The sequence below is a fragment of the Chaetodon auriga genome, chromosome 13, assembly GCF_051107435.1.
Source record: "Chaetodon auriga isolate fChaAug3 chromosome 13, fChaAug3.hap1, whole genome shotgun sequence".
Lineage (NCBI taxonomy): Eukaryota > Metazoa > Chordata > Actinopteri > Chaetodontiformes > Chaetodontidae > Chaetodon > Chaetodon auriga.
Genome location: NC_135086.1, coordinates 15,299,758 through 15,318,250, shown reverse-complemented (window position 1 = coordinate 15,318,250; position 18,493 = coordinate 15,299,758). Strand labels below are relative to the sequence as shown.

At 45.5% G+C, this 18,493-nt stretch overlaps 1 protein-coding gene across 2 annotated transcripts in view; it reads right to left on the bottom strand.

Moving 5' to 3' along the window:
* Positions 1–295: 295 nt before the first annotated feature.
* The window catches only part of igsf3 (immunoglobulin superfamily, member 3), a 71,228-nt gene continuing 53,030 nt past the window's right edge, over positions 296–18,493 (bottom strand). For both annotated transcript variants that reach the window (XM_076747404.1, XM_076747405.1), the window contains exons 7-9: positions 7,841–8,251; positions 5,573–6,019; positions 296–5,015 (exon numbers count right to left, since the gene is read on the bottom strand). In XM_076747404.1, coding sequence (XP_076603519.1) covers positions 4,765–5,015; positions 5,573–6,019; positions 7,841–8,251 — 1,109 coding nt within the window. In that variant the 3' untranslated portion in view covers positions 296–4,764. The remainder of the gene's footprint in view (positions 5,016–5,572; positions 6,020–7,840; positions 8,252–18,493) is intronic.

The following is an 18,493-nucleotide window of genomic DNA, read 5'->3' as shown; positions in this document are numbered from 1 at the left end:
TCAGAGCTGTTAACTTGGCAAAGAGAGGCTGCACAAAATATTAAATGAAAGGGTGCCAATAATTGTGGCAAACATATTTTGAGAGAATATTTGCTGCAAGCTAAGAAATTGTTTCTTTCAATTATGTTACTTCAATTAAATCTGTGGATATTTTTGAGTGAAAGATCAGAAAGAGAAAGAATAAAAACATTTTTCACATGTCATTTTGTTCATTTTTACTAAAGGATGCCAAATAATGGTGCGCTGTATCTCCAAATACTACAAACTGCATATTGTTGAAAGGAAAACAGGAAGATGCACTGAATGTATTTTATTGCAATAAACCGACAATAGCAAAGTGCCTTTTTAATGGTCACGATGGCAACTATTTGATAGAATAACAAAGGAAAAAAAAAAAGAAAAGAAACAAACCATGGTCATAGAAAAATACATCACTGAAAATAAAGCATCACCACAAACTATTTTACACCTAAATTCTGGAGCCAGCACACAGCCAATACATGCAGCCCTCAAAAGGCAGCTGTAACACTATCAGAACATCTGGAGGAATCCTGGGAGGCAGCTATGGATGGTATTAATATTATTACTACAAAAAAACATTCAGAATTCAACTGTACAGCTCCAAAGATGGCAGCAGCCCTGTGACATCACAGGCCGCGGCCACACCCTGCACTCCCTGGCTCAAGTCTAGAAAGATGAAATCAATTATGCATGAATTAAGTCGAGGGTTATGATTTCCACACTGAAGCTGCAGCAGCTGTTCAGTGGCACCATTTACACAACCTGCGTCTCTGGGAATGTTCAAGATTTATAAAAGGCAATCAGTCAACCAACAAACAAGCTCCTGTAGTTTCGTTCATGAAAAACTGAAATCAGCTCCCCATTAGAGTTTACTGCCAATGGAAATGCAAGTCAATAAGATATGCAACCATTACTGTCAAATCGCATCAGACATTCCCAACAGCTCCATCAATTATTCCTGGTGATACTGGGGCCTGAAAACGCACAGAGGGGCTTTCCTGCAGTTTTGATGTATATACTTCTCACTCGCACTAGCAAGTCACATCAAATAGCAACAGGAGGCTGAAGACGGTTTATAATGGAGAAAGAGAGGTAGTCCACGTACTGTATATTGCAGTTTAATGAGGTAACATTTCAACCACCAGGGTCTTTGTTAGGAAGATATTGATGTGTGAGGAAAACAGGCCATATATACAGAGAACAAGACAACTCCACCATTTACAAACTCATCTTTCTCATGCACAATCACACTATTGCACATATTTCTATCAAAAATGGACATTATATACTCTGCATAAACTATTAGCCAGTGTTAGCATAGTTGCCAGATGAGTTTAAGTATATAATGGATAATCTTTTGGTTTATGGGAATTTCTGTATGTGCCATGGGCTGTAATTCTTCCAGTTGGAGATAACGTTTTCTGTTTTTCTCTGTTTGCCTGACAAAGATTTTGATGGCCAGAATGTTGCCTCGTTAACTACTTGGGAGCTTGCAATATTCAGTGTGTGTACTGCCTATCTATTCTACCGTGTGCTGCTTTTGCCTGGGACCTTGTATTCAGCTGAGGTTGGATGTGCACACTCTCCCAATTCTCTGCTCAAGATTCTTTATCCACATCAATATCACTTCGGTGAAAACACTTGTAAACAGAAGGCTGATAATGAGAGGATGGGCAGATAATCAATGGGCCTTTTTTTTTTGAAGATATCCAAGCTGGGTTTCCTCCGCAGGAACTTTCCCCTGGGACCAGGAACCTTTGGAGGAGCTCGATACACTTTTACCACATGGACTAGGGTCTAAATTAAGTTCTGGGGACATTATTTTACCCCCCCAAAAGTCTCTGCTCAGGGTGTAGTGCTTTCCAAAAGTACAGGAACTTTGGGGGTGCAGCTTACAGCGCTGATCATTTCTGACTGGCTGACGACTCGCAGCATTTTATTTCAGCCACCATTTTTAAAAATCTGCAGCCGCAAACCAGTTTGTTTTTGTTCATTGTGCTTTGACGTATCAACGTGGAGTTACCAATGGACGCATATGACGGATGCACTGACGGTCAACGTTGTCATACAGTCACATGCAAAACTGAGGTGTGACCATTGATTTTTCATGCATCAGTGGACCAATTTAAATAATCTTCACAGAACTTTAGATGGTGGTGGAAACGCATACAACCAAGGGCTGGAGGAACCTTTTAGTTCCCTGAAAAGCAGTAAAAGTTGTGGGCTTTAGTTGAAGCTGAATTTGTAACTCCCCTGAAGAAACAGCACCGGCCTTCAACCACCTGGAAAAGTGTGGTTTACTTGAAATGAAGTGGTTACCTTGAAAAACAACGAAGGAGGTGGAAATCTCAGAACTCGGTGGCTTGTGTCAGTATCAGCTACGTGCTTCTCTTTGACATAAATCTGTTTAATGAAGTGCTGCATAAAAGCAAAGCATTAAAAAGACAAATATGAGCAATAATATCAAACACAATCTCCACAACACCCATTCTTGAAACAGATTACTTCACAGGTTCAAAGGGCATCTGGAATTGGCAGTCAAATATTGGAAATGAAGAGGGACCGGGCTTTGTGTTGACTCCTGGCTCAGGAAGTTGGGGTTGGGGGGTTGGGATTGGGCACTGCTCTGTCACACAAACACAATGCTCAAAGAGTTCAACGTTTACAAAACATCAAAATTCCTCCTGCAGTATTGTCATGCAATATACATGTTGACACGATTGAGACAACAATGTCAAGTTTTTCAAGAGTTTTCATGTCCAGTCTGGCAGTGAAAGGGTTGGGACCAGGTCGGGTAGAGGATTTCACACCTCTCCTGGCAGTTGCATTCCAGGGAAGGTGACACAGATTTGCAACCCTTCTGCCTTGCGTCAGGGGAGCCGAGGATGACGCCTTCAGCTAGAATCCATGATTAAAAGACGTTTCAACAGTTCAGCTTCAGCTGTCTTTGATCAAACATCCTACCTAGGTGTTACATCACATTTCACTAAATAAACGCGACTCAAGCAAAAGCAGTAAGTGAATTCATTTTTGTGACTTGTCTGTTCAACTACTGTACATGTAAAGCCACAGTAATCTTCATTATAGGTATAGATATACAGTGTTTTGACACTGACCAAACTTGACAATCTGGTATGAAATGCTACAGACTGCAATGCGCAGGACAAATCTAGCATTTCTACATCTACCACATTGCCAACACACAGGCTATTGACATAATCTGCTTGGTGCAGTTGCCTGGCAACAGAAGCAGCACAGTTCTTAGAGAATTTCAAAGCAAAAAGAAAAATCTTACAAAGCTATGCAAAGTAGTATAAAACAATAAATAGAAAAATCTTTAAAATAAACACAAAAGTCAAACATTTGCCAAAACCCATCAATTTGTTTGCTTATAATGTGCAGATAACATGTTTAGAGTGTCTCACTACACATCTACACATAATCCTCAGTGTGGTTCAAATCAAAAGTCTCTTTTTTTTTTTTAAACTAATATGCCTCTTTTGAGCTTCTGATATCTTTTAAAGACAGGACGGGGTGGTCATACTGGGCCACATGAAGAAATGTGCAAGAATTTCATGTCAGTCAATAACCTCCACTGTGTAGCCTAATTTAAGCAGGACAATTCAACTGATTTAACATGAGTGTAAAAAGCGCCCACAAGGCCCATAAACCCACAGGAGAAGGTGAGCAGACATATTTACAATCTGCCTCAAAACTAATCAGCTGCCCCCCCCTCCCGCTTTTTAAACTTCAAACATAAGCCGCAGAGGACAGAGTGGACATAAGGAGGTCTTGGCACTGGAAAGAAAAAAAAAAAGTCAAAGTACATATATCTTCAGCAGGTGAGGACTGTTCATTTATTCTCCATTATTTCTGACGTTCCTCCCTCTTGTTCTCTTTGCCGCTGTCTCTTTTCAGAGAGGAGGATGAAGAGAAGAGCGGAGCAGTCTCTCACTAAGGCCAGAGTGTCTGGCAGTGTTTAAGTGGCGCACGAGGACCTGTTTCTATCTGCCAAGGCAAATTCATTGTGGAGGCAGGTGGGCCAACACACATACACACATCCTCACTTAGGACACAGACTTGTGTGTCCTTGCCTTTGTCTCTATGCAGGCTGGCAACCAAGTCATCAGCTACGGAGTCAGTGGGCGCAGAGAATCACTATGGCAACCAACATAGTGGGCCAGGCTGTGGCTGCTCTTGGATCAGTGCGTAGACTTTTTTGGCATCCACTCAGAGCCGGATTCGATCATAGAGTTCCTTCTCTTAAAGGTTCTTCCCGGATTGGCCGGTGATCTCTGTGTGCGCAGTTTTTTTTTTTCTCTTTTGAAAAATAGACAAATATTCAGATAATAAAAATCAAAATGCAGCTATGAGATTAAGTTTCACAGAAAACAGAAACGAGAGAGGCTCATGATACTCTCTTGCCCTTCATTTCGCATTCGTACGATTAATCGTGCTAACACGGCACATCCATTCTAGTCCACACACGCGCGCGCGCGCACACACACACACACACACACACACACACACACACACACACACACAGACCGAAAAAAAACACACTGTTGTTAACATAAAACAGGCAGCCACCAGGGTAGGAATTTTAAAACTGATCAACTGATTGACTAATTCAACACAGCAGTGAACGACAGTAAGGTCTGAAGGTGGAGTCCAGATCTGCTCCCTGGCATTGTGTTGGCTGGATCCACGATTCACGCGAGGCAGGCTGGGGGGGACCCTTGCTTAATCGACGGAGCCGGGGTGTAGGCTGAGCGCGGGTGGGTCCAGACAGGTGGGAGAGTAACTGAGGTGAGGCTCTTTAATCCACAGCAGGGGGGCGCCGTTCTTGCCTTCTTGGCTCTTGCTGTTGTTGCGGCTCTTGTAGCGCACTAGCAGCACGGCGATGAGGAGGATGCCGAAGATGGGGAAGGGGTAAAAGAAGACGAAGTAGAAGAGGGAGTCGTTGGAGCACACCACGGACTGGAGGGTGGACACTGTTGATGGAGGAGAGACAAATCAAAGAGTTTCACGGATGTAAAAAGGTCCAGGGGAAAACAACAGACTGAAATGGCCTTTTTAAGAAACTGGGTTTTCATGACTCTTGTAGCATCACTTCATTTATTTGCTGACACTGGTAAACGACTCTATTCCACACCTTGAGATCCGTTAATCACTCAGCTTTAATGCTGAACAGTGGGCAGCCATCTCTTGCTCTACTTTTAACTGGACTTGAAAGTAACTTTTGCAGGTTGAAAAGCCAGATGATCCAGGGGAGGGATGGCATGCACAGTATGTTCAGAGAGCTCCCTAATTGGCCTATGATATCCTCTTGTTACATGCACTGTAACACAGATGACATATTAGGAGTGGGCCAAATGACAATACATATGCAAAACATCCGAAGAAGCAGCAGTTAATTACATCCTGTGCTATCTTCAGTTGCCAGTATAATGTCAGAAGACAGCCTTTGTTACAAGTATAGTTCTGTCAAAGTGTTCATTGTTACCGACACTCAGAGACGCTCAGAGGATTTAGTTAATGGAGGACTCACCTTGCTGTAACACATTGACGATAGTGAACCCCGAGTTGTTGGTAGTCAGGCGGTACCAGGCGTTGCGGGGGTTGAGTAGCCACTCCTCGACGTGGCAGTAGTATCGGCCTGCGTCTGTTGGCCGTGCCCCTTGAATGGTCAGGCTGTACTGGTCCGAGGTCATCCTCTCGAACTGCAGGCGGGAATTTGGCCCCGCCTCCTCTCTGGGGCTGCAGTTTCCGTTTCCGAAAACGGCGTCGTGGCCGATGGAGAACACGCACTCGCGCTCTGTCTCCTCCTCGCCCGGCTGGTCGTCACTGTCCTCGTCTTCGGAGCGCTCCACATACCAGGACACGGAGAAGCGGGAGTCTCGGGACGACTGGGAAGGAATGCTACAGCCCAGTCGGATAGAGTCGGACTCTTCTACTGTCACGTTTGACTCCATTTCCTCCACCTGCAGTCGCACCTCTGTGGAGGTCCAAGAGGATAAGACAGAGAAACAGATGGGGGCAGAAAAAGCAGATATGTATCGAAATGAACAGTGTTTCTTTGACCACAGACCACATTTACTCAAATTTACATGAAGTGCAGCTATTCCAGAATCTATGCGAACTAGAGCCAAAACTGTGCTGGTTCAGGCTTCTGAAATGATTATTTGACAGTATTCTGAGTATCTCTGTGTTTCGGACTGTAAATAGTCAACTTGTCTTGACATTGGGGTCGGCATTCTTCAGTAGCGTAGCCTTAATTCAGACTTCAATGAACAAACCAGCGCATGATTCTGGAAACAGGGACACCAAACTTTCAAAATGTGCAAACATAAGACAAAAATAAATAAATCCCACTGTGCTGCCCACAGCTATCACCATTCTTTTAGCTTTCCAGCAAGGTTAGATCCTATCCCAAGGCAAGTGTGTCTGTCTGTCTGTCTGTCTGTATGGGTATGCTACAACCCTTCAGGGATGGTACAATGACCCAGTTCCACTGCAGTTAAAAAAAAAAATGGCAGTAAAGACCTGGCTTGCCTGCCTCCTCTCACACACAGTTTGGAACGGCCTTCTTGTTAAAGCAAAATGAGAAGCAGAAAGGACAGCAGGAGAGCAAGAAAAAAAAAAAAAAACGGCGAGTGCTGGCACACATCTCCCCTCATGTTTCCTCCCGACAAGCTGATTTCTGGATGACTGCCTAGGTGAATGCATTTTTTAGCACCTTAATGAATATCCATGATGTTTAGACAGCATATTCTATTCCTATTATGTAGATGTTTATGTAGCATTAAAAGTAAAAACCTATATAGTTATGAATAATATACTTTATACTTTTCCTGATTAAATGTTTAATAATAACCCAGGCCCCGGGTGAGCTTCCACACACAACCATATGTTAACTTTTTTAGACTCTAAGGTTAAACTAAGGCATGAAAGGGAGTCAATGCTGCACACAAAGAAAAGCCTATAGTGCGCAAACTCTGCATTTGTGTATGTGTTGTAGCTCCCCTAATTGTTTGAGCAGTGTCAGCTTCACTGTCTGCATAAAATACATGCGTTTTCCTCGCCCTCTTGGCTCACGACCAGAAGTTCTGTTCCTCGCGTTCTAGTTGCCATATGAGGGATTTCACTCTGCATTATAAACAGGACACCTGGCAGAAGAACACTGCTCTCACAGACGTCTGACAAAAAGTCACCTTCAGCTGGTGTGTCGAATCTGTTCATACAAAAAAAGGGTATGCCAAGGATGGGTGGGTTGTTTTCATTATTTATTTGAATTTGAGGGGCACTGAGTTTGATTGCAGATGAGGGGAAGCAAGTTTGTGGTAAGAGAATGTGGGCGAAGGTGAAAGTCAGTCAAGGGGAGGAAAAAAATACAAGGGGGAGTGTGCTTAAGATAACTGGGAGGTGAGATGTCATTGTTTGGGTGGCAGTAGGTACATTATGTCTCTGAGTGCTTTGGGCGTTTTTGAGTACAGGACAAGAGGTTTGGGTTCTTGGTCTGAGCCAGGCTCTGCCCTCCGGCACGGCACATGACAGCTGGCATGACTTCAACCCATTTTTTGCCTCCTGAGCTCTGCCCGGGGCAGGTGTAAGGTCATGAGAGTGAGACATCCTTGATGCCTTGGGCAGAGCATGTGGGAGTGAGGTGAGGGGGATTTGGAGGAGGGACTGGGTCAATATTGTTCAACTGGTCTAAAGCAGGACAGCATGTGGGCCCAAAGAGGCAGCTGCTGCTTCCCTGCAGTGGGAATAAATAGCATTTTGTTAAAGACAGCAGCACTTCTGACTGTTTGCTCACCTGGCTGTCTGACCAGAACCTGCGTGAACCCTGATGACTCCCGGGAGAGTCGATACCAGGCTCCATCTGGGTCGCTCAGCCACTCTTCCACCAGGCAGTAGTACGTCCCAGAATCACTGTTCTCTGCTCTGTTTAGCGTCAGCACATAGAGACGGGGTGACAGCCTCTCGGCCTGCACTCGCCGCCGCAGTCTCTCTTCGTCTGCGTAGGCGCCGTACTCAAAGGCCCCCGAGCGCTCAATTCTCAGCAGGAGCTCATCAGCCTCTGACCCGGTTGCGCGCCTCACGTACCACATCACGGCGTGCTGGGAGTCCTGGCTGGTCTGGGAGGAGATGGAGCAGTTGATCCTGACACGACTGTCCTCCACGTACACCTGAGACTGGTTGGTCTTTTGCACTCGCAACTTGCTCTCTGCAAAGAATTAGGCAAGAGGAGGGAAGGAGAAAAAGAAGACAGTCATTCCTTTGGGTGCAAGAAAACGCGAGCACTGGTGACAGGTACACAATGCAATTTCTGTTTCATGACAGACGACCAGTAGCTGAGTTTATTTCTGGTGGCAGCAGGGCAGGAAAAGATAGTGGTGTGTGGGTGGGTGGGTAAGGCAGGTGACAAAGAGGAAGAAGGAGGAAATGTCAGGCAAATCAAAGCTTAGGGGATGGGAGGTCTGCTGGTATCACGGGAGAAACGTAAGATAAGATGCAGAACAGTTGAAGAGACAAGGGTGAAGGAGAGGGGGGTGGATTGTGAAGCAGGGCCATGGATATAATTAGGTAAGACACAAGACAAAAGCAGAGCAGGGGGTCTGTCACTCTGCCAAAAAGGAAAGCAAAGAGAAAGAAGAAGGAATGCATTTATAAAGTCAAGCAAGGACGGGAAGAGAGCAGATAGGAGAGGGAGGAGATGATATAGAGGTGTGACTGAGATGTCAGGAAGGAGCTGAGGCTGCCCTGAGTGCTCTGACAGGATTGGTTACAGTGACATCGGTTGTGGGATAGGATTAGCTGCAGGTACATCAGGTGTGACCGCGACCAGGGCCCCGCTGTCAAATGCTTGGGGGGAGGATTAGCTCATTTTCCCAGCCATAAGACCTGCTGTATTTTACATTCAACATTATATGACAGGAATGAGACTGCTCTGCTACTTCAGGAGATCTTGAAACAGCTAAGATTAGTGTTAGATAACGAAGATTTGTCTCAAACAATCATAATCCTGGAGGTGTTTATCTGCACTCAGATAAATACCACCCAGTTTGAATGAAAGTCAAACGAATTCTCCATATATGTGAATTTATAAAGTGCAGTTTCAAGCCTCATTGACCAGAAATGGGAGACCCGGCGCAGACCATCTCTATCAGACACTTTACAATCTTTAACTTACACAATTACAATTTGATTGGTAGCACTTTCTAGTGTTGCTACACTGACAGCAAGCCAACACTTGTTTCTTGGCTGAGCTCAATTTGGGGAAACAAATTCCCTTAATTGATCTCTGCGGCAGACATGCACGTCATTTTGCCACCCCTTCCCATCAAAAGACAGTGGAAAATCTATTTTTGGATCAGAGGATCGATGTCTACCAGAACTGTCCAAATAACACAAACATCAGATGATTTGTGAATGCACACAGCAACAAACACATACAGTTTTTGGACGTACATTTGCAGAAGAAGCCTGTCAAATGCAGTTTTTAATGCAATTAACTGAGTTTTTGTAGTGCTTGGGTTTAGGCAGCCTTTAACATTTCGTCAAATGAAAAAAATTCAAACGGTATCCAGCCTTGCTGAGGTACAAACACTGCATTAACCAGGTTTTGATAACAAGTTGTCATCTGCCTTTCTTTTCCCTCTCTATGCCTCTCCTGCATTCTTAAACAACCCTCTGCATCTCCAATTCACGTACCCTCCTAGCTCACACTGAGTTTTACAATGACTGACTGACTGCCTAGGGTCACAGCCATCTGCCTAGACAACCTCAGCCTTATCCACAGATTGCTGTGCGTGCTCAAATGATCACTGTTTGTGATCATGCATATTTGCACTGCGTATACAGCATGCACACGTTCGGTTGCAAACGTCAAAAGATGCATGACTGCGAGGCAACGCCAGACCACCCTGTTGTGCAACAGCATTTTGAGCTAGCATCTCAAATTAGTCATCATCATTGCCTCGGTGCCCACTAGAGACTTGGTAGGAAGCCTGACAATTTCTCCATCCGGAGTTACTGCCGAGCCCTGCAGAATCCTGGCAATCATTTTTTTCTTTTTTTGTAGGAGAATTACCTCCGAACCTCCTGAAGTGGAACCATGCAGGATTGGATTGGCACAGGACAAAGCAATTCTCTGCCGTTCCCATTTGAAGTTTGATTCCGCAGCCAGGAGAAAAACTGGGGGCTGAAAGCCTGTTGCTGTACATCAGTGTTTACAGAAATGCCTTTTCAAAGCTAAAATAGGCTAATTATTCAGGCCCTATTAGGTAGCATCATGAGCTATTACAAGTTATTATAACTAAGCACTCACTCAAGCAGGGACAGAGGGCCTAATAAAATTAAAGCGCAATGGGCAAAAAGGCGGAAGAGAAATAAATGGACGGGAAATGCTATCTTTTTATGTCCCAAAACAACCTTAAAGTCTCCATTCCCTCCAGAATCCCATTGCTGTGAAATGTCTCAGCAAGAGAACAGCAACTTCACAGACCAGCCTGTCACATCCTTGGACACGTGTCCATTCCCACTGAGAGTGAGGTTTCTTCCTTCAGCTACAGTACAGCCATCCCACCACAGCTACATCAATGCATCTGCTGATGCAAGCAGCAGAAAATCAGCTAGAAAATTCTATATGATGTGTACACAGTCTGCACTGTTTATGCATTATGCTATTGATGAGGGTAGATCCAGTATGTTGTGGGAGGAGACCCAATTTAATCACACATCGTTAACAAGGCTGCTCATCATGTATGTGCATCCTGTCAACAGCCAGAGTAGTAGAGTGTTCCTGCGTGTCAGCATGGCTGTCAATACCTATTTTAGGTGTGATCGCATGTTTTTTGCTACTGTGTTTCTTTAATGAGCCTCAAGGGTGCATCTACAAAGTAAGACAAATCCATAATTGGAAACACTTGTTCTCACTGCTCTGCATTAGTTCATGTGCCAGTCAAACCTGGCGTCAGTGAGAAGGAAAGTGCAGGCTCATTTTATATGCACCAGCCTTTAACTGTTTTAGTTTATTTTCTGCACTGGAAAAAACAGGGGCATAAACTGCCTGTATAATCAGGCAGAAGATTAAAAACTCATAATTTTCAAGTTAACCTTAAGCATGAATGTTGACAGCCTCTCCTACATATCACCTGCCTCTGTGGTTTCCAGGGCAACCCTGTCTCCAGTAACAACGTGGTATGGCTGAGATACCTTTAAGGACCTCAATGATCTTATCTTCCAGGAAAAGAGTAGACTCAATTAAACAAGGCCAGAGCCTTTTGTTTATATCACCAGGCATGATTAAATTACATTTAATTAAAAGTCTGATTCTTGGCCTGGAAAGTGCGTGAGAATTTTTTTTATTGGGCAGAATAGAGATGTAATGAAATGAGCTGCATCCAGACAGAATGCCTCGCACCAAACAACTATCTCAGCTCCACTGGAGATACTTGTGTTTCCGCAGTTTGCTGGGCATGTAGCGTCATTACAGTGCACACAGACCCACAAAGAGCAGTCACTAATTGGCTCATTGAACCCTCGTCTCACCCCTTCCCATGTGTGCCCAATTTGTCTTGTTTAATAGCTACAAGAACTGCAGAGTTAAGACAAAGCTGTCTTTATTCCTGTTATTTATCAGTGGAGGTAAGTACACAAAGGCTACAAACAGCAGGCCAGGTTTGATAAGGAAGAAAGACAGCAGAGTGCACCCCAAACCCCAAAAGCCGCACTACACGACTGTGAAGCAGAGCAGATGAAAACAAGTTTGAGTCCTAGGGGAGGAGTAGTGCGCAGCTAAGGATGCCACTGTGGCATGTCAGCACACACCAACCACAGCGCACACACATGCTTGCAACTAACTTTTAGGATGACTTCAAAGGAGCTTGGAAACTGCTTGGCCGAGCGTTCAGAGGAAGAGAATGCAGGCCGAGATTGGTAAATCAAAGAGTGTTATCCTTTCTTCTTTGGCTAGAGAGGAAATTAAATTCATTTTCCATCTCTGTCTTATTCCGCTGCTCCAGGTGAAGTCTTTTAATGCAAGAGTGGCTCTAAACGTCAGGGTGGAAATGCCGGTTTCACCCCTCTCGTTTCCCCTTCATCGCAGACTTTGTTTTGACCAGTCATCACCTCTTCCCTCCCTTCTGCGTTTCTGTGATCTATGTCTCTCCTGATCACACTCTGCCTAATCACCTGACACTAACATGAATATTCAGCCGCCTCACCTGTGGGTTCATGAATATTAATGAGGCCTAAATGAAGTGCAAACAGCAGAGGTGCTGGTGGGGTCTCTGACTAACATTTTGGCTCTTTTTAAATATAGTCTAATATGTACTTAATGACCACTGAGCTGACAACCTATCCGCTGGGCCACAGATGTAATGTTTCCACTTAGCTGAAGGAGGCCAAGAGACAGGGAGAAAGAGACATAAAGAGATGAGAGCGATGAATCAAAGTAGAAAGGCAGATGCAGAAAGAGAGGGATGGGATTTATTTATTTTTTTTAAAGAAGACAGGATGAGAGAAAAGTAGGCGAGTTTAGGGATATATCACCAAACCAAAAAGATATTCTCGAGCACCTACCAAGAGAGAGCGGGGGAATGAGAGTGAGTGTGCAGAGGGAGGGGGAGAGCCTGGAAAAGATGAGAGAGATGTAAAAGACAGAAAGTGTGAACATGCTCCTGGGGGGATTTCAGAAAGCAGCAGGCAGTCTCTCAAGCTCCACTCCAGAGGACTTATAGTCTTAATGGCTGCCTGCTCCGCCTTTAGCGTTAGCGTTAGCACAGCCATGGGCTAATCCACGGCCAGGACCCCAAGCATGTCAGGACTGAGGGCTTCAGACACGCCCCGATCCCCTGCAGAGCAGCTCACTTTGGCTTTGCTGCTCCTTGCCAACCTCTGCCACTACACATAACACATACGAACACAAAAACATGCACGCATGCAATGCTGCGCACTCCAGCCCGTCTTTACTTCTGTCACAGGGGGCACAGATCAGAGCGGGCTGCTAGTCAGAGGCAATGAGGGATGGAGTTCCCCTGACTGAAAAGTGGCTCCTCTGCTGAACTGGGAGCCTAATTTCGATGCTAATGACTGCCATGTGTCTATGAACCCATTGTGTCAGAGGGATATTACCACTCCTCATTCCTCCCCTTTCCAATTCCCCCTACAATATCATTAAGACTGCGCTAATTATGGGGATCTGTGCAAGTAGTCTTAGCCTTGAACACACCCAGACAGAGACACACATAAATACACACACACACACACACACACACACACACACACACACACACACACACACACAGGAAACTTCCCCTCATACATATTCCTAGTCTCCACCATCAGTATGAACACAATGATGCACCGACTGCACTTTCCCTCTTCCTGCCTGCCTGTCTGAGAGAGTGACTGCTGGATGCTGGCTGGCCCAACGGGGAAATGGATGGAAGGGGTGGGGTGGGTGGGTGGGGGGGGTGAGACAGAGGTCAGGGTAAGGGAACTCTGGGAGATTAATGGCCTAAAAGAAGCTGGCACAGAGTGGAGAGCATAAAGACATATCAGATTGAAATGTGTGCCAGTGTGTGTGTGTGTGTGTGTGTGTGTGTGTGTGTGTGTGTGTGTGTGTGTGTGTGTTTGAAACGGGTCTGCCAATAAGCATAAAACACATTATGCTCATTAAACCACAGAGAACAGTGGTCATTCAGTTAGTGCAGGCTAGAGGCTGGTGTGTGTGAGCGAGCCTGTGCGTGCACGTGTGCGTGCGTGTGTATGTATATATTCAGGAGGCAGCACTGAGCTGAGCCTCTCCTGCTCTGCTCCCACTATTAGCCACTGATTTACATGGGGAGCAGCAGCACTGTAGCTAGCTCTGAGTTATGACTTCAATTACAGCAGCAGCAGAACACACAAGCGTGCGCACGCGCGCACACACACACACACACACACACACACACACACACACACACACACACACACACACACACACACACACACACACACACACACAGGTGCTTAAGAGAGATGGAAGGACACAACACAGAGAATCTCATTGTGTCTGCAGATTTGGCTGAAGAAGGAAATGAGGCCTAGATTGGATTTGACAGAAAAATGTGCACGTGCTCTTGCATGAGAGAGAGTATAAGGGTTCGCTCTTGTGAGGAAGAAGACACAGCGAAGGAGCCTGACCTTGAATGTCTGAAACAGGCGTGATTAATCAAAAGTCTTTTATGAAATTATTTTCTGTTTCAGTGCACCCCTCAAAGGCTCTTCATTTATCACCCATTATGACCCTGTGCGCTTGTGTGTGTGTGCAGCAAATGAAAAGGCAGAGAGTGCACTCTGATTATTTGTATATGCGCTGTATAAGATGTAGGAGAGGCAGGCTGTGTGTTGCAGACATACTTGCAGCCTGTACACAGAGTGCTGCCTCAGGTGAGCTAGTGGGCAAACTCAAACTATATCCACTGCAGCCGAATCCAGGGCACCGAAAAGATTTACAACCTTGACACCAACAATAATGCTGTGATAAAGCCGCCATTGTGTGCAAACAAGCACAGCTGCCACATTCTTATAATTTATGAAATACTGACAATGGCAAAGTAGCTATCTGAAAAAAATGTAAACATAATGGATAGAAATATGAGGTGGAGGAGAGGAGCAAGGAATTATAAAATATTGAAAAATCACAAGAGTGAGAAAGAAACTGGGGGCGTATGTGGAGGGAAACATGCAGCTAAGTGTGAGTGAAGGGGAAAGAAGACATTAAAAGAGACTTATGGGGAGAGAGAGTACAAAATGTAGAAAGACAGAGATGGAGTAGGAGTGAGAAAAGAGGGCATGAGTGTGATAGGCCGGGTCCTAATGAAGACAGACAGCTCCTATCCGTGCCCTGATAAGCAGGAATCTCCAATCACTGCAGCAACACCAGTGCTATCAATAACAGCTGGGTGGCAAGTACTCCACTGGCATAAAAGGAGAGCACATGCGGCATCTGCTAGTGCCAGCCCATATTAAATGGGAATATACCCTCAAGAACTATCAGATAGAGAGACGGAGAGAGTGTATGAGGCAGGACAAGATAAAGTAGGAGAAAGTAGGAGGCATACATCTTCTAACTCAAAGCGCAACCACGAGAGAGCGAAATAAGAGGATAAGAATAAGCAAAAAAGGCAGCCATTCCTTCGTCGTGACGCTTGATCATGTGAGTGAAAGGTAGCCAGGCGAGCGTAGGTGTGCGAAGGGAGATGAGGAGAAACTCTAAGTGGGACACCCCCCCCCCTCCCTCTCCTCCATCATTACCTTCATCATTGCAGCTCAGCCAATAACCAGACGGTCTTAATATCCCACTCCTCATGCCAGACACTCGCGCACACCAATGCGCACATGCACACACTCAAATGATGAGAAAAACGTATTGAACTCCCAAAACCATCATTAATCTAAACTCCGGTTCCATTAGGGAAAATTCTGCATAATTAGTTTTGCGTGTTTTCTCTGGGTGTGTGTTGGAGAGATGACGAGTGCGTGTGTGTGTAGTTTGAGTTATGAGTAGATGATATTAGATTGTGTCGTAGAGACTGAGGCTTCCCTGGTGTTCTGCCATGCTGAACATGTGTTTGCCATTATTGCATTTCAGAAAGAGACAAAGAGAAAACTCAATCAGGTGGAATCCGATATTACTGTATGTGCAACTGTATACTGTGTGTTTATGTTTTTGTGTGTGTTCGTGGAGATCCTCTCCTATGAGGGCTAATATCGAATCGTGTTCCACCATAAGATAATTACACTTTTGCTATGGGAGGTAACCCCCCCCAACCTCAAGTGTGTATCCATGTACCGCACGATTGTGTGTACATGAGTACGATGGGGTGTGTACTCCTGTGTGTGCAGTGCTTCTCTCCATGAAGCCTGTTGTGGATAATTCAAGCCAAGCCACTGCACAAGGTTGCCCTCACAAGGAACATAAAAATATTGTGTGAGTGTGAGTGTGAGTATGTGTGTGTGTGTGTGTGTGCAGATATGGCAGTGAACTCCTCTGATATGACCCATGGGACTTGGACACAAGCAGTGTGTCGCTAATGCAATCTGGAACAGGAACTAGGCCTGGGCTGGGCCACAGGCACGTTGCTCATTTGACGAAACGCCACGTTGACCGGCTGACTGCTTCTGTGCGGATTCAGTCCAGCTTTTATCTACAGTACATGCAACTTTTCGCTTCTGCTGATCTAAGATTCATGGATGTTGGATCAAGATCTCCATTTCTGATGCTAGTTTTCCCTCTCTGCTTTTGAAGTTCTACAATGATTTAATGAGGAGTGTCATTCCGCATTTGCAAGCCTTCTTATGCACACACGCACGTCTTTCTTCCCAATGCGAGATGGTGGTGTAATGCACGGCCAGAAAGCTGAGGGAAAGAGTTCTGCTGTTGTGTCGCTGGGTATTGGGGGTGAGGTCGGCTTGTGTATATATGCATAGTAAGCATATGAAAGCTCTCAGAGGCACATCACAAGAACCATGGCTGCAGGGGCGTTCATGCAAAAACTCGGCATGCACACGAGGATGTATGTGCAAACACAACGCCGGTGAGGCAGCTCATACATATTGAGCAGGTACCTATGGAAGCATGAGTTAAAGTCTCTCAATTATGAATCTGGTCAGATTCACACCTCATTACACACACCCCCCCCTTTATCCCACTTCTTTGAGAGAGGAACTGAAAATGCCAGCCGCTCATTTAGCCAGGAGTGGTTAACATTTAGGAAACCAGAGAGGGAAAAGCAGATGGGGAGGAGAGGCGTGAGGCAGAGAGAGACGTCCTACATTCTGACAAATGAATCATCAGTCTAAATGAAGGTCTGACTGCACAACCCCCCCAAAAAACCAAAAAAAGACAGAAGGTGGAGGAGACGCACACAGCACGACCAGGGACTGAGCCGGGCCTCGGCAGCCAATGAGAAAAAGGAATTACTCACTTGCCTTCCCCTGTGAGATAGTGCCCTTACACACCAAATGATCGCAGCGTTATGGTTACTGATTGGCTTTCAGTCTGCAACTGATCACATCGTCACGGTTACTGATGGCATTACCAAGGTAACTGATCACTGTGTCATGGAGACGCTGCTAGAAAACGGAGTGGGAGGAGGACCCAGTATTTGTCCCCCTGCAAAATGTCTGCGCATACGGCAGTTCAGATCTGTCCGGTTGAGGATAAACAGTGTGGCTGCACATGGGGGAGGCGCGGGGAGGGGGTGGTGGGGGGTAAACGAGCATTCAGGATGATAAGTTGATTTCCAAATAACTCCTGAAGGGCCGGGAGATGCTGTGTGTTCTGCGTGAATGGTTAAGGTCAGAGCACATTCAGTCAAGCAAGTGAAGCACTGCCACTGAGCTGCACTGCTTCTGTATGTGTGTGTGTGTGTGTGAGAGTGTGTTTACATCAGTTTGCATTCTTTTGTGTATCTGAATCAATAGCAGCAGGGAATGAGAGACTGTCTATACTGTACATGCGACTACATTCCACTGGTCTGCTTTAAAAGTGCTATTGATCACCGCAGTCTGCCTCTGAACTCAATACAGCATCTTAACTTCTCCTCATCTGAATACGGACGAGACCTGCAGGCAAGCAGCAGCACCGGCTCCACGCGTCTCACGCATTGCTCATGATCCCAAGTCCAACGTTACACACAAGCATTCTGCATTTCAGAAGTTGAAAACCTGCTTTGCGTTGCACCCACGCACCCTCCTCATATGCAATCCCATCACATCAGCCAAATCTGGAGCCAATTGGTACTCCAGGATCCACAATGCTTTGCTGGGCTGCTTTGAAAGCCAGGCGAGGGGGGTTTGTTTATCAGCAGGATGAGTATTCGCTTCAGGCACCTTCACCTGAAGTATCATACTGTAGAGGCACAGCAGATTGGGCTAAATTGGGCCAATGTGGGTTTTGTGTGCCTGTGTGTGTTTGTTGTTTGTGCTCAGCCACTAATTGGGCTGTGTCTGACTGGGTTTTTCTGTGTGTGTGTGGAGCACAGAGGGCCAATGAAGGCGGTGTAGACAGTTTAATGCCTCCGTTGAGGAAAAGGTTCAAGGACAGATCGCTCACTCTCTTTCTCACTCTCTCTGTCTCCATCCTTTGCTTCCCTGTCTTCTACCACTTTCACTCCGTTCTCTCTTCCTGTGGGATATTTAGCAATCCATTCACTGTGCTCTATTAGGACACTCCACCCTGCCCTGCACACACAGACACACACACACTTCCACACACACTCCAATTAGTGGCTAAACCAGAGACTAAGAGCAATTAGAGCAGGCAGAAATCCTCTAAGCTCTGCTGAATTCACTTGATGTGTGTGTGTGTGTGTGTGTGTGTGTGTTTGTGAGTGTGTGTGACTGTGTGTGTGAATCTGTGTTTATCCCTGTTTGTGTGCTGGTCTGTGTCCGTTCCAATTAGGTGTGTGTCTGCCTG